Source organism: Colletotrichum scovillei (assembly GCF_011075155.1).
Source record: "Colletotrichum scovillei strain TJNH1 chromosome Unknown Contig00006, whole genome shotgun sequence".
Classification (NCBI taxonomy): domain Eukaryota; kingdom Fungi; phylum Ascomycota; class Sordariomycetes; order Glomerellales; family Glomerellaceae; genus Colletotrichum; species Colletotrichum scovillei.
This window is the reverse complement of record NW_023336264.1, coordinates 2,958,240-2,973,639: the sequence shown is the minus strand read 5'-3', so window position 1 is coordinate 2,973,639 and position 15,400 is coordinate 2,958,240. Positions and strand designations below refer to the sequence as shown.

Below are 15,400 nucleotides of genomic sequence, written 5' to 3'. Positions count from 1 at the left end.
AGTGGGGTTTGTTTTGATACTAATGCCATTGCTCGTACCAGTGCTTCGTAACCTATGAATGGTATTGTTATTATGTGCCCGGTCAGTTGCATTGCGATGGCATTGGACAATGGATGCTGCAAGTCGGTATCCCCGGCGCAGTCCAGCTCGTACGGATGGTTCTCCGGACATATTCCGCCAAGGGCACGGAAGGGAGGGAGGGCGGCGGACGTGGTGTGCTGTGACTAAGAGTCCAAGACGGCTGAGGTGGAGAAAATCACTGAGGGTCCCGACGGGTCGGAAGGATCAGGAGCATAAAACTCGATGCTGGGGGCCTTGTACCTGAGGTACTACCTCGAGAAGTTGGGATGTAAGGTAAGGTAAGCAATCAGGTGGTATCCGCACGGAGTATCCGTAGTTGATGATTCTTTGCCCAAGGTACTCCCGATGTTATCCAAGACATTCTGATTCAGAATTTTGCAGAAAATTTCCAGTCGGTGCAGGAAGGAGTAGACATCAGCGGCTGCCCTGTGTGGTCCCTGAGAACTGGTACTTGATGTACAAATACTGTGCCTACAGGCAGGTTCGAATTCATTTAGAGAGGGGCGGAGAACAGATCCAGCGAGCGGCGGGCTCCTTCCTGGAGTCTTCCCTGTACGAATGAATACATGGAGGGCGGCGAAGACCCCGCCCTCCCTGCCGTCCGTCCCTCTGTTCTCATCGGGCGGGAGGTAAACGGGAAGGCGTTCCCTCCTCTTCGGTGCCTGCCCTGCCTGCCCTGCCCGCCACGCCTGCCCCGTGCCTGCAAAACTAAAATTTGATGTTGATATTGAAATTGACACATGGCACTCATCTCATGGCTGCATCTGTGCCCTGGCGCTGCGATCTCTTCTCTAATAGACCATGACCTCACCGCTTCCGAACCCAGGGCACACTCGGGCTTCAGCCTTTACGAAAACGACGCTCCGAGGAATGCAATCTCGCACCAATTTGTGTGTTGGATCTGGGACAAGTGCCGTTCGCTGACGATTGCTGAAGACAGTGGTGGGGCACATTCCCTTCCAGTTCACCAGTGTCAGTTGTACCTATCTGTCGCTGAAGGTACGGAGTACATGCCTGTGAAATGTCCCTGCGGACCTGATGTGAGACTTACGCTGCCAATGCCACAGCAACACCAGTGACATTTGGAAAAGTACCGAGGTACGAATCATGGGCGCAGGAATGAAAATGATGACTCTTTGCTGTCCATGAAACGAGCACCCCGAGATATAACCCAATCCCAAGGTGAGGGAGGCATCATGAAGATTCAGCAACAATTACCGAGCACCTGTGAACGGCGAGACAGACTACCAAAAGGTGAGATAAACGTACCTTAGGAGAGCGCAGTGCTCGATCAGTCCAAGCAATCAGAGATAAGGATGGTGTAAGCTGCCAACATCAAACCGGACCAGCAACAAGTAGTGCGAACGGTCGTCGCATCTGCCACCTCTCCTACTCTCCTGTCGTCACACAGACTCGATAAACTCTCCCCAGCTCTTTGTCTTGCTCAGGCTTGTCAGGGTATCCTGTCTAGCAGCAGCCGAGAGCTCACGACACATGCAATACACGGTCGTTCATGCACTAGGCCCATAGATGGCAGCTTTCTCAGCTCCCAATCTCGCATCGCCAACGGGTAGACCACTTGGCTGCCTTTGCTTTTTCTTCTTTTCTTTCCTTTCCTTCCATCAATGTTCCACGTTCCACGTTCCACACGACGATGGTGTTTTGAAAAGGGTTGGCGTGTTCATGTCTTGATCTTTCCTCTGTCAACCCTCTCAATGCAGATAATGTGCGTACAATGCAATCACAGCCGGCACAGACTGCTTGGAAAGCTACGCAATGTGGCAGAACTGCGTCGCTATCAACGTTCAACCAAACACCTTGGTGGAGAAAGACTGACGTGCAGGTTGATGCCTGCCGCCTTGAAAATAGCAAGGCCCCACGAAATGTCCGAACAAGTACCTAACAAGACCGTGACTGTGAGCACTCAGGTCGCTCGCCCCGGCAGTATTGACCCGAGCCGACGGCTCAAGAAACGGGAGGCGGCAGGGAACAGCGCTAGAAAACGGCCACTGCTACTGTCTACTGTACGACTACAGTAGTAAATGCAGAGTGCTCCGTACCTTGTGAGGGCCTGGCGAGGGACAAAAGAATGAGCAGGGGAATATTAGAGTCGTTTCGAGGAACAAAGAAGATGCTGAGGTTCCTGGAGGCTGAAAGAGGAGGCGTGTTCCGGGCTCATGGAAAAGAGAGTGTCAAAAGACGGTGAAGGGATCGGTGGTGGTGTTGGAGTGAGCGGGAGCTAGCCGCACCTAGAGGTACCTGGGATACCTACCTTGTGAGCTTGCCTGACAGAGCAAAGGTACGGAACTATGTACCTGCGGAGACCATGACCTTCGATGCTCAGGAGATGGACATGCGATTTGTCAGGGTCTCTCTTCCCCCAAGTACAAGCAAGGCCGAATGCGGCCGAGTGGCGGGTGTAAGAAGGTAGGTACAACGGCGCGGCGTGACCGGTACCTGATGTGCTGTCTCGACTTTGCCTGGCTGATGCGGAACCAACCCTTGGTGTTTGGGTCTGTACGTAGGAAACTTCGAGGCTCAAGAGACTCGACGGACTCGGTTCATTGCGAGAGATGATGCAGTTCGAAAAAGTATGACTGAGTTTGGCAAATCAAGTTGGATTTGCATCCCTGTGATATTGAATTCGAGCTCGGGAAAGGGCTTGGCCGGATGGTTGTAAATATCCATGCGGCAAGTTGTCATTTGACTGTCCGGTGTCGCTCCCCTATCAACGGCGTATGGTGATTTAGCCTCACGATGTTCCAAACAATCCGTCCATGGGAGCTCGGAGAGCTGGCAGTCGCATCAGAATATTGACCCGGTCGGACTCTGTCCGGCCGAGGGAGCATCGCAACATCAATTGCGCTTATATAAGCTGCATGATACCATGCCGCGACGAGGAGTATCCGTACAGTTTAGAGGAATAAAGTAGAAGGGTGTCCGGGAACGGAAGGACATAATCGGTTCGCTGTTGGCCATGTTCACGCAAGGTTAGGTAAGGAGGTTGCTGTTAAATCTCGCCGCGTTTGCCCTTGGGAAATCGGGACACCCATGACTTGACTACAGGCATAGAAGGCTGAGGTTCTCTACCGCGGACACCTCACCGCACCTTCCCTTACTAGGTACCTTAACTTATCTACCGTACCTACCTTAGCGATCCCATTGATGATTCCCTGCCCTCTGCCTGCCCACTTCCTGTCCGTGGGCGCCATCACCACATTTGCTACCCATTCTACCGCCAATCATGGAACCAAGGTACCGTGCCTAAGGTACCTCACTTGACATATCGCCCCAAGGACCTCAAGCTCAGTGCAATCGGGTGTGCTGTTGCGTCTTTGCCCAGCCCCGTCTACCAGCTTCGCTGTACATTCGACGATCAAGCAAGGAGTCGCATCGAGGCCGGTAGGGTAAGGTATATGGTGCGTTAGCAGGTAAGTATTCCAAGCTCCCGACTAATTTGTTTTGCCAAATCAATACGTACCTAGGTAGTAGGAGGTCCTGCCATCTATCTGCCTGCCTCCTGAATACACCTTAGAATCTTAGGTATTATGTTGCTGTGAGCTCCGCTATTACCGGGACTGTGCTTATTGTCCATGTGTGAGACGGGGAAGCGCCCTGTGTTACTTCCCATCGTCCAAGGGCGTCGCTGGCTGAGGTGCTGTTGTTAGAGGCCCAGCTGTGTGATGAGGTGCGTCCCAGTCATGTTGGGCCCTGCTGGCTGGCGCTGGGCTGGGCTGCCTGACCGGGCTGGACTGGGCCAACACTGCACAAATCTCGCGTACGTGCGGACCTGATGCATCCATCCTCATCGTCTGCTTCTCCTCTTCTCTCTGCCCCTTCTTCCTCTCCTCCTCTTTTTTTTTCCCTTACTCCTACTCTTGTTCTTCCCAGCCTCCCCTCGTCGTCGCTTGTCCCGCTCTTCATCCTCACCTTCTCGCGTTGAGCGTCAAGCGTCAAGCGTCATCGCACGCATTGTCTCGCTGCTATCGCTGCATGCCAGACCTCGCTTCCACTTTGCGTGCATCCGTCTTGTCTCTCGGCCTAGGCTTTTAGTTCCTGCTCCTTTTGGCTTTGGCTGACGCTGCCACTGCCATTTCACAGCACATCCGAGTCACGCTTCCGGGTGTCGGTCCTGAAACACAACCAAACCAATCCATCACCCTTTACCCTCCACCGTCTTTTCGCCGCTACATCGCATCCTCTTCCTTACTCCTGCGACTCTCCTTCCTACAACAAGCTGCTACCATACCCTCCTGCCTCCTTTGGTTCCATTAAACCAAACGATTGCCTTCGGAAAGACCGCGACCAAGAAAAAACAATAAGCCTTGCAACGCTTCCCATCGTACCTCCGACCCTCGCACCGTACGAGACTACTACCGATACCATCGAATCGAGACGAGTCCGCTCACGCACGATCCGGTCCAATCCAACCCAATTCTCATACACACCCACACAACAATATCGCCACCCTCGAGCGACCCCAACCCCAAACCTCGATTTCTTTCTCCTCATTTTGCTCTTCACTCGGCACACCTCGAGATCCATCATCTGCCCATCGACCTGTCGAGCGAGCACGAATCAACATACTCCTTCTTTCAAACCTGTCAAAGGGGCCACCCAAGCTGGAAGGGATTTGTCACATTAGCACCTTCCCACGGCTGCACTGCCTGGCCCCATTCGACTTGAATAACCCTTGAATCCATCTCGTCGTCTTACCCGTCATTCAAGATGAGAGAAGTCAATTTCAGTATCCCAAACGTCAACAAGGCGTCGGTCGGCATAACGACCGCCCTCTATGACAGACGAGCTCTCGACTGCACGTCTACCCTTCCTCTCATCAACTCTCTCAACCATCTCGCCTACCTCACCACATCCTCGGCTCGCATCCGCGATATTCTTACCGTCGACGGCGGCATCGAGCGCTTGGTATGCATTCTAAAACGCGGTCGGAGCAAGGACATGATGGATATGTGGAAGTGGAACTTGGCCTTCCAGTGCGTCGTCAACATTGGTGTCAGGGGCACTGAAAACGTCCGCACCAGGGTTGTCGAGGCCGACATGGTCCCCGTCATTGCTACCATTCTCGATAACTACATTAAAGTCACTGAGAAGTGCAGAGACAAGTCGGACGATAAGAGCAAGGACCATCATCACCGTCACAGGAGCCACGAACACCGCAGTGTACACAAGGCTCCGTCCTTCACCAACAGATCCACCCGAACAGAAGTTGATCAGAGAGCCTCCAGACGCCAGGCCCCTCCTCCTTCCATTGACGTTTCTGCTACCTACGCAGGCTCCTCGTCCTCGAGCTCCGCAGTCGATCAACAAAACACCGAGTCCACACCCACTCCACCCCAGTATCCGCTGGCGTCCTCCGCCGAGCGACCTGCGTTCCCTGCGCACCGTCACCATCATCATCATCACCACCATCATTATCGTGCCGCCGAGGCTCGCCATGCCGTTGCATCTCCTTCTCGACAGGTCGTTCAGCCGTTGGCACCCGCCGTACCTGCCACTGAAACCATGGAGGGCTTTGTCAGGCCTGTACGCGATGCTGATCGCCTTGCGTCGATGATGACTTTTGGCAACGCAAATTTGGTCTCGCAGCCTTCTTCCCCCACAACTCCTCTGCCGCCTCCGCAGATGCGCTCTCCCACCGTCCGGCCTACTTCGGGACTTGCACCAACAAATCGCTCCCGTCGCCGTCCTTCCATCCGTCACCAGAACTCCACTGTCGACTCGGATGACTTGGTTGGAGATGACGCGCCATCCGATGAGTCCCCGGATGCTGAAATGTCGGGCACTGGCACTGAGATTCAGTCTGCCGTAAATATCCAAGATATCACCATGGAAGAGGGAGACAGCATCCTGGCTGGTTCTACCACAATGGACCTGAACACCCCGACTGTGTCAGAAACTCAGGATACTGGAGCCTTCAACATCACACACCGTGGCCCTGTGGAGACTAGCAACACAGCTGCTACGACGCCAGCCCCTGTGCCTGCCATCGGTTTGTCACCGAACCGTCCCACCATGGTTACGCCTCCTCAGCCGGCCATTCCCAACGCAAGCGTTCCCCGGTATCTCCTTGACCGACAATTTGTACCCAACGCCCAGATGCTTGCCGCCATGCCGCGTGAAGAAGACGTCTTGATGTCCCTTCAGTTGCTTGCATACGTTTCCAAGTACTGTGGCTTGCGGTCGTATTTCCAAAAGAGCCATTTGGTCCCTAGGCTCAAGATTGGAAAGGAACTCCGCTACTTGGACGGCGAGGACGCTCCCAAAGAGCAGATTGAAGAGGAGGAGCTGGACGAGGAGTTTTTGTTGCCCAACGATTTCAACATTTTCCCCCTGGTCGAGAAGTTCACAGTCCGACATCACAGCACAGATATGCAATACTGGGCTGGCGTCGTCATGAGAAACCTGTGCCGCAAGGACGATACCCGCGGAGGCATCCGTCAGTGTGCGTACTACCAGTGCGGCAAGTGGGAAGAGTTTACCCGCCAATTCGCCAAGTGTCGCCGCTGCCGCCGCACCAAGTACTGCAGCAAGGAGTGTCAAAAGAGTGCATGGGCTTTCCATCGCCACTGGTGTGTGGCCGCGACGCAGTGATCCATGCCACTTAGTGCTCCCCAACGTTCGACTATACCCCGGAAAGCGCCTTCGGAGGCGCGATGTTTATAATACGGATTCCTTGCCGCCCGCAGGTGGCACAGCATTGCACAGCACAGCGTTTTTTCCAAATGCATGGCGTTTCCCTCGATACCACTGGTCTTTCAGCAGCATATTCAGGTTCGGCATTGGGTGCTTGCCATTCATGGCGACGGCATGGCTCCCCTTTATTACAGGACGATATATCCTCAGTTTTTCCTCAGCCTCACCTGGCCTCCACAAAAAGGACTGCCCAAGTCCTCGGCAAGGCACTATTCCCTCGACTGTATCTATACCTTCACCACGGTGTCCGAGATTGAGGGGCTTCAATCTGCCAATGTCGACCGTTTTCCAGCAACGATCAACATGGAACAGCAGTTGGCCACTCGGGAAGATTTGGACGGTAGCACACGCATCCGACAAATCGTCGAAGGCGGCATACGTAACACTCAAAACTACCGAAATTGTGTCCCGCAGAACTCTCATTGCAGCATGGAGACGGTCTTTATGTCACGGATTTACATTTTCTTGGTCTTGGGTTGATGGGCTGGCGAAGCCCGCAGCGGAAGGATGGAGATGACGGTTACATTGGCGGCTCACTTGGATTGAGAGAATGCATAGGCCGCCCAAGATGGATGGCAGAATAGTATCCTCCAGGGTCCTTGTGCCAATTCCTCTGAAATAGGATAGCACGAGCAGACGGGAAAGCTTTGCGCAATGCTCCAGGAGTACATATTCCGAGTAGCAAGCGAGGACGATGTACGTATTGTTATGAGAGATCAACCACTATAATGTCAGAATTTATGCGGTCTTTCGAAGAATCCACTGTCCGTATCGTTGTTGTGCACAAACCTGCCAACGGAAGGTGATGACGTACAATGCCACGCCTCTTGCGACGAGAAGTTGATTCAAAGCCGTCAGGGCTGAACTCTCAGCTTGTTTGGCGCGCTTGCTAGAAAGTTTATCGCGTACCGTCCGCATGGAATTGGGACGAAGCTAATTTGAACTTTTTGGGACATCTCTGCCACAATATGTGCTGACCAGTGGGTCAGTGAAGGATTCAAGGCTTTTTGGGACACAATACGAGGAGGCAAGGAAATGACAAATGATGCTTACATTCAATAACAAAGGTCACTAAAAAGCAGTTGAATCATTTCGTTTGTAGATTACCATCGAACCCGAGGGGTATTCGCTCCTCCGTTCTAGTTTTTTGTTTACAGACTCTCCTCCTTCCATTCCCCCCTCCAACCCCTGACTTTTTACGCTACAGAAAACAACAATCTCCTTTTTTTTTCTCCATTACTTATTCATGGCCTTTCTCCTGTTCTTGCCCGGCCGCTGCTGGGGCTTCTTGCCGACGCCGCCCTTCATGCGCTTGGCGTTGAACCCGCTCAGGTCGCCGGAGCTTACGGCATCGCCCGACTTTGCGTGGCGCTTCTTACCGCCGAAGCCGTACTTTTCGTTCTTCTTGGACCGCTTGGCGTTGACGCCGCTGCCGGATCGGCCGCCGTCGCGACCGCCGCGCTTGCCGTCCGAGTTGGTGTGGCTCTTGATCTCGTTGTCGACACCGACGTCGAAGAGGTCGGCCTCGCGCGTGTCGAGGTTGGAAGAGTTTTCTTGACGTTCTGGGTTGGGGATAGTTAGTGACTGGTTCGGACTGAAACAAGTACTGAAGCACGCAGCTAGCAGCTTTAGGGAGGGGGGTGTAACTTACTCCTCTTGAGCGTCTTGATTTTTTCGAGTGTATCCTTCTTGGCCTTTTGGCGCTCCTGCAACTTGGCGACCTGCACCTGCTTGCCAAACTTCTTGAGGTCTCTGAGCTTTCTAGCCTCGGCGGCAGCCTTCTTGGAGCTGGCCTCCTCGATGAGCTTGGCCTTGACCTTATCCATCTGTCCGTCGTCCTTGACCATCTCCGCAAAGTAGTCCTTGGGGCGGGAGAATGGGGTGCCCTCCTTGATCAGGAGCGCGCGGCCCTTGCGCGCGGCCTCGAGGGACTGCGAGAGCAGGGCGAGCTCGCGCTGGAGGTCGTCCTGGGCATCGGGGACGGCCTCGGCGGTTGGTTTGGATGAAGCAACGGTCATGTGCGATGTGAAGGAGGCTGTGGAGGATGTGTCGATGCGAATGCGGTTCAGGGAGGCCAGGAGGGCAGCCTTGTTGTTAATTGTGAGCTTGGTGTGGGGGATAATGTCCTCGAGATCCTCGTCGTCGCCTTCGAGATCCGACATGGGAACGTCGTCCTCTTCGGGGTCAACCTCTGAGTCCTCCTCGTCATCTGTTTCGCCATCCTTCTCCTCGATTGCTGTGGGCGTCTTGGTAGCTGTCTTGGCCTTCTTGGATGGACGCTCGATCTTTGCTTCCATCTCGATATCGGAGTCGCTGTCACTGTCTGTGTCGTCCAATGCTTCGATGTCGAGCTAGAGAATTCCTGTCAGCAACCATTCTAGGGGTCCCGGAGTTTTCGCGATGTGCAAGGAGCACGAACCTTGTCATCCTCTTCTTCGTCGTCCTCCTCCTCGTCCTCCTCTTCTTCCGAGTCGGCATCCTCAAAGTCTGCGTTCAAGGTGATGCCACCCTCAATGGAGATGACAGAGGCATCGTCTCCTTCCTCCTCGTCTTCCATCTCGTCGTCTTCGTCATCCTCTTCGACACCCTTGTTCTTCTTGTTCTTCTTCTCTTGCTCCTTGGCGGCTTCGCGGTGCTTCGCCTTGATCTTGCGCTCTTCCTTGACCTTGCGCAGGTCGATGCCCTTCTCGGCCGCTAGCGCAAGCTTGAGTTTGGATTTGGTAACCATGGCTGCAGACGATATCTGAAGTGCACTGATATTGGGTTGGTCGCAAAAGTATGCTGGGTCAACACTCCTTGCGGTCGGGTTGCGGTAACGTGGGGAGGGTCCTCAGAAAAAATGTCGATTGAAAATAATTCTGCCGCTCCAGGGACCCACTCAGCCGAGGCGGTCAAGAATCATGGTGGGGTTGGCTCCCCATGGTGGGGTTGGCCCCTGGCTTGGTAAGCAGCCATTGGTCAACCATCTTTTACTTATCATCAACATCGTCGCAAGATCGTTCTCACTGTAGTGATTCACAACGAAGCAAGATACAGATGAAGAGGTCCTTCACAAGTCTGTCTCCAACTCAATTTTTTGAATACAAACATCTGCACATATCATTAAAATATAGACATCATTCTCTGTTCAAATGAAACAGTAAATTCGAGTACTCGGACGCTCCGACGTTCTAAAAAGGAAGTGTGCCACATAGCTTGCGGTCTATAAGATGAACTGTATCACTAACCTAACACATACGACCATACCCATTGGAAAACTCGGGATCCCGTCCGCTCTCCCATAGATAAGCCAATGAGGGCCGGATTAGTAGTTGGGTCGGTGACGACCAGCGAATACCTGGTGTTGTATGTATTCATTTTTTACTTCATACGTCTATCCCAGGCTCGGTGAAGCAATTACCTTTATGTCGTCGGCAGACAGAGGGTTGGATTTTTGTAGTTGTGCTCGCTTCCAAGAAGAACGGATCTCATTATCGACAGCCTCGATCTGGAACACAAACTCCCCACTTGCTTTTAGACACTAGGCGCAGCTTCGACAGGGAAAGGCTACTAACTGAAGAAAGGAGCACTGTCTAGGAAATGCCCGGACATATGGATTCTATTAATGCAGGATCAAATTCTTTGTACTTACGCCATATGGGCTTTGCGACCATGATCCTCTACATGATTCACGCATGGCCATAGAAAGTATTGCCAGACACCTTGTTGCCCGAAATTGTTAGAAAGACCATGCTTCTGGGCCAACAGAAACTACTGGACATGTATACGGCGGTTCTGACGGGAAACCAGGCTTAAGTGTTTTGTATTGAAGTCGTATGTGGGCAGTCAAGAACGAAGATTGGGTTGTGGTATGGTGAAGACAGAGGGATGTAGCTCGGGATATACATAACGGGGCGCTCTCGATGCGGTCTATCTAATTTTATGACTCGTTTGTTCAAAGCCACTCCATCGTTGCCAGACGGGCCTAGCTCTATGGCCTCCATCTTCGTTGCGTAGTCGAGGGAATTTGGTCGCTGCCATTGGTGCCAGAACTGGGTTCGACATCGATCTTGCAAGTGTTGGTAGGGGTTTCCATCACAGCTGCTTTGGCGCTTGGTGCTGAAGTGAGGTTCTGTCTTGACTTGGTATCGACAGCGTAAAATAGTATGTCTGGGTCTGTTTCTTTGGTAGAGGACGATCGAGGTAGGCCTTGGTTTGCATTGCAGCGATGGGCAAACCGCATCATAGTCTCGGGGTATCTCAATTGCATTTTATATCAGCGATTCCTCTCGTCCTTGGCAACAGTGCTGTTCAACTCCACAGTGGCCGCGTTGAATAGTGTGCTGCATTTGCAATGTTTCTACACAGCGCCCAACTTACACGACGACGAGCAGATGACTTGTCCGAGACGTAACTGCTGACTTCAAGTCAAGCACGAGAGTCGAACAACTATTGCAAGAACTTGGGCTCTTTGACTGGGAAACCGGCAACACCCATGAAAGTTCATTGTTGTCAACGTCACGGCATTACAAACAAACGGAGGCTAGCCTTCATCCACTTCACCGCAACGGCGACCAGGGAAACTTCGCCTTATTTGCCAGATTACCAGGCTGTACTCTTCGAGTCCTGCAGCACCTTTCGTGTGCCTGGGACAGCAACATTTCACGTCATGCAGGAGGGGCCCGGGGCTTGGCAATATATTCGGACAGACGGATGAGCCAAGTGCAGGGGACCAACAAAGCATGCGTTGCAGCGCAATCAAGGTAGGTTGTGTGAGACTCCTCCGGACGGGAAAGGCACTGAGGGACGGTGTTGGAGACAAAGGGCGAACAGGGGGACGAACGGGGGAGTATGAGAGAAAGACGATCTTGAATATTTGTACCCGCACAAGTTCTTTGAGTAGGAAACACTTGACTTTCATTCCTTGGGCAGCCGAAACTGAACAAGTTCTTTCATCCTGACTACCACTTACTCTACCAAAGCCAGCAGCTTTCTGAAGTGTCGATCGTTTGATGTATACTCTGCGATCATTGACCCTTACGGGATATGTTTCGATTACGAGTGCTCGCCAAGGGGCTAACTACAGCTACACTTGATTCAATCATGTCATCAAAGAAGGGCAATTCAGTAATCATGCGGCCGGCGATACTCTATAACCGAATCAAAGTTCGCAACTTGCTATAACGCATGTATTATCTCCCCACTACGAGTCTTGGTCTCTTATTAGCCCTGATGTTGTGTAGCAGGCCAACAACCGTGGGCGAAGGTATGCTACATCGAGCGAAGCTCGAGATAACACAGTCGTGTGTCTGTAGATTGACCCCCTTGGGGGATCGAATGACTGCCACCTTTTCATATATACATTGCCACCAAGCCGAAACTCCTCGCTTCCAAACTAGCCTCTGGCGATAGACGTGATGCAAGCTGATCCCATCCTCATTGCGTATTTCACAAGACGCTTCCTTTCGCTGTACACAATGACTTCATGGCTCTCCCTAGAACCGGGTAAAGGGAAGCCTAATCACTGAGGTCAGTCTTCACGTTCCTAGCCACGGAGCATCAAGTGTAAGAAGCGAGCAAATTGTACGTACCATTTGCCCTTGAGAGTGATGACAACCCACGGGCTCCCAGCCTCATCAATCTCCTTTTCGACTTTTGTGTTGAAGCAAATCGCACTCATGATGCCGTCGCCAAACTTCTCGTTCATGACAGCTTTGTAGGCGTACCCGTAGTTTTGCACAATCTCGTACAGGCGGTAGATGAGCGGCTCGACAGGCGGCATGGGCCCGGCTCGGCCGCGGTCAGGGTAGTTGTTCAGCTGCTTCAGGTTCGCGGCCTGGATTCCGAGGAGCCCAGACAGCTTCTGGACGTCCTCTTCCGAGGCCTGGACCTGACCGTAGAAGATGCCCGCAATGGCAACTTCACTGCGGCCGAGATGCTTGGCGATTTCCTCGAACGTAAGTCCAGCTGACGCCTTCGCGTCAAAGAGGACCTGGGAATGGGGCGGGAGACGATCCGCCATGGAGGGCTAGTTGGTTCTTAATTAGTGATCGTGGGGCTTCGTCGCCGTCGTAGTTCAATATTCTCATTTGAGTCCGTTACTCACATCGAGACTTGCGAGCTGTCCAGACATTGTGATAGACAGGCTGAAGTATGGAGAGTGGGATGAAGTGTGATGAAAACAATGCCAAGGATAGGGTTCGGAAGAGAGTTCGTCTAATCGAGATACGATGAGCTGAGATGAGATGAGATAAGGGAAGATGTCAAATTTGAGTCCTTGTACATGCAACTGTGTACGATTGAATCAAAGAGGGAAATGTCGACGAACACCTGCCTTAAATCTTCAAGACGTGGTATTGCGGGCGGGTATTTCATCCGGACGTCATGCATTTAGATCGTCCATGGCTATTGCGGGGTCGTGAGCTAAGAGAACCATCAGTCTAAGATGCGTCGTCCTGTTCGCCGTTGCCGAGGCCTCCCCGCCGGAGAAAACACGGTATTTCGGCTTCAGAGGCAAAAACCGATGCACCACAAATCGCCTGCAAATCCCGGCCAGATATGATGACTAATAGTCCTTGTATTCTAGTAACTTTTGTCTATCTTAAATAAGGTATCCGGGCAAAGCCCGTCTCGGCACACACGGCGGTGGTCGGGGTGAAGTTTGCGAAGTCATCGCACCCGAGTCTTGGCACGGATCGGAATCGGTCAGCTGGGCGGTTATCGCCCGGCCCGCTCTATAAACGGCGTTGACTGCAATGCAACTTGCCCCGACCCATTCATTGTACGTATGTTACTACTCCATCAATGTTCCGCATGTTCCTTTCTCGGTGTACAATAACTTTGCCACATAAACACCTTCTAGTTGTGGGCACGTCCGAAGTTTCCTATGTTTCCCAGTGTTGCTATTGGGTGCAGACAAGGCTACTCCAAGTAGCCGTATGTGAAGGACATTCTCGGAAAAGTCGTCCTACCCAAGAAAGGATTTAATCTGACAACTTTGTATGTCGATTTTGGGTAGTTTTGTGCGATGGCCCACTGGCCGGCCTTCAATAGGAGATCGGTAGTGGTTGTGATGTTTATATCGTATTCTCCCAGCATCGAGTGCCTCAGCTCTCGAGAAGCGACACGCCGATATGAGCAGGGAGAGTGCTCCTGCCAACATTCCAGATATTGTCGACCGGCACGCGTGGCTCTGACTCCAAGAAGGGGGGATGCCTCTGGAGGAGCTCACGCTGGTATGCGCTGTCATAATCGGTAGCGGTTTGATGGTTTGGTTTCGTGTACACCATTGTGCACAAGACCTATCCGATTAGGCTGGTATCGTGGAGTTGCCGGTTAGCCGTTTCCACCCCTTGAGATCCCATTCTCTCCTGGCGCCTTTCAGATCGTCCACATTTAGGATATCAACGCCCTCTTGAACGAGCACATCCCACACGTGATTTCTGATGCTGATTGGCCATGCTGGGAGATCCCAGTACCGGACCATCAAGCCGCGAGAATGTGCCTCTTTGATTTGCGCTCTCAGTTTCCCCATTTGGCCCTTTGATAAGTCACCAAACCAAACGGTGCCGAGCGCCTTCTTGAACGATACGCTCGTGTAGAAGGAGTTGGTCAGATCGAAGTTGTGACGGTCTAGGTTCAGGAGGGGAGCGTCGAAGAACGTGTCCCTGTAGGTTGTGTTTTCGACGACCATACCGAAAGGAGTGTTGCCAGTCCCGACGACGGTGATAGGCCCATAGTGGACTTTGCCATCGATGACTTTGCTCAGCCAGCCTCGCTCTCGCAAGGGCTCCAACTGACGGACCACCTCCGGCCAGGTCTCCGGGCCGCTCGTTTTCAAATCCACCAAGAGGACCATGGTTTGATCCGGGCTTGCCTCATAAATACCCCGAGGCGATTCCTGCGTGGTGTTTCCGAGGTCCGCGTTCCGTTCCTCAAGCAGACGAACGAGAGGGTCTACGTAGAGACTCGTAAAGGTGTTCTTCTGACGCAGAGACCACTTGTTGTGGCCAACGAATAACTCGGTGTCCATGAGCCACACGTCTGCCTCAATGCCAATGCACCCTGCCTGGAGAGCGTCATAGATGGGTCTTTTTCTCCAGTAATCATTATGAGAGTGGCATGGAATTGGCTCAACAATGCTCGCGCTTTCAAACTGCTCGGATGCCGTATCCCAGACCTCGCGGGCTACGAATAGTACCAGGTTCAGAAGGACAAATATCAAGCTGAGATCACAAAGTTAGCCGGTGAATCAAATCTTGCGCCGTTCGCAACACTTACAGCATGGCCAACCAAACAGCGCCGCACATGATGAAGGAACGTTTCCGTGTCCATGGTTTCGGTATCATGTACGCAGGAGGGAGTAATCCATCTTCGGAAGTAAAACTCTCAGCTGGTGTTGGCGGGACTTCGATTCCGCCTTCACTTGCGGTGTCTGCTTCCTCGGGAGAGTCTCTGTAACGAGGTATCGTGTTGCTGTTTCGGGACCAAAATTGACGGAAGCGATCACGCACGGCGTCGATGCTGGCGCTCTTTGTGGTAGACATTCTCGAATAGGTCTGATATTCCAGCTAATATGATCGGACAATGGGTCGGAGACCGAGGCGCCTGATCAGAGAGAAGGCAA

The 15,400-nt window shown here is 52.6% G+C and overlaps 4 protein-coding genes across 4 annotated transcripts; 1 reads left to right on the top strand and 3 right to left on the bottom strand.

Annotated features, from left to right (window-relative positions):
* Window positions 1–3,899: 3,899 nt before the first annotated feature.
* Window positions 3,900–7,541, top strand: HER10_EVM0007769 (MYND finger). The gene has a single exon (XM_035477314.1). The coding sequence runs from the start codon at window positions 4,810–4,812 to the stop codon at window positions 6,691–6,693; it is 1,884 nt and encodes a 627-aa protein (XP_035332923.1). The 5' UTR covers window positions 3,900–4,809; the 3' UTR covers window positions 6,694–7,541.
* A 472-nt stretch (window positions 7,542–8,013) lies between these two features.
* HER10_EVM0009893 (eukaryotic rRNA processing protein EBP2) lies at window positions 8,014–9,593 on the bottom strand. Its single transcript, XM_035479365.1, has 3 exons — window positions 9,215–9,593; window positions 8,447–9,146; window positions 8,014–8,357 (listed from the first exon to the last, which is right to left on the bottom strand). The coding sequence occupies exons 1-3, from the start codon at window positions 9,521–9,523 to the stop codon at window positions 8,032–8,034; spliced, it is 1,335 nt and encodes a 444-aa protein (XP_035333169.1). The 5' UTR covers window positions 9,524–9,593; the 3' UTR covers window positions 8,014–8,031.
* Window positions 9,594–12,269: 2,676 nt separating this feature from the next.
* HER10_EVM0005721 (cyanate hydratase) lies at window positions 12,270–12,907 on the bottom strand (the record flags this gene model as incomplete). The annotated part of the gene is made up of 3 exons (XM_035475326.1): window positions 12,270–12,291; window positions 12,366–12,802; window positions 12,881–12,907. The coding sequence occupies 3 exons, from the start codon at window positions 12,905–12,907 to the stop codon at window positions 12,270–12,272; spliced, it is 486 nt and encodes a 161-aa protein (XP_035332670.1).
* Window positions 12,908–14,083: 1,176 nt separating this feature from the next.
* On the bottom strand, window positions 14,084–15,320 carry HER10_EVM0001820 (uncharacterized protein; the record flags this gene model as incomplete). The annotated part of the gene is made up of 2 exons (XM_035471555.1): window positions 14,084–14,999; window positions 15,055–15,320. The coding sequence occupies 2 exons, from the start codon at window positions 15,318–15,320 to the stop codon at window positions 14,084–14,086; spliced, it is 1,182 nt and encodes a 393-aa protein (XP_035332208.1).
* Between the last annotated feature and the right edge of the window lie 80 nt (window positions 15,321–15,400).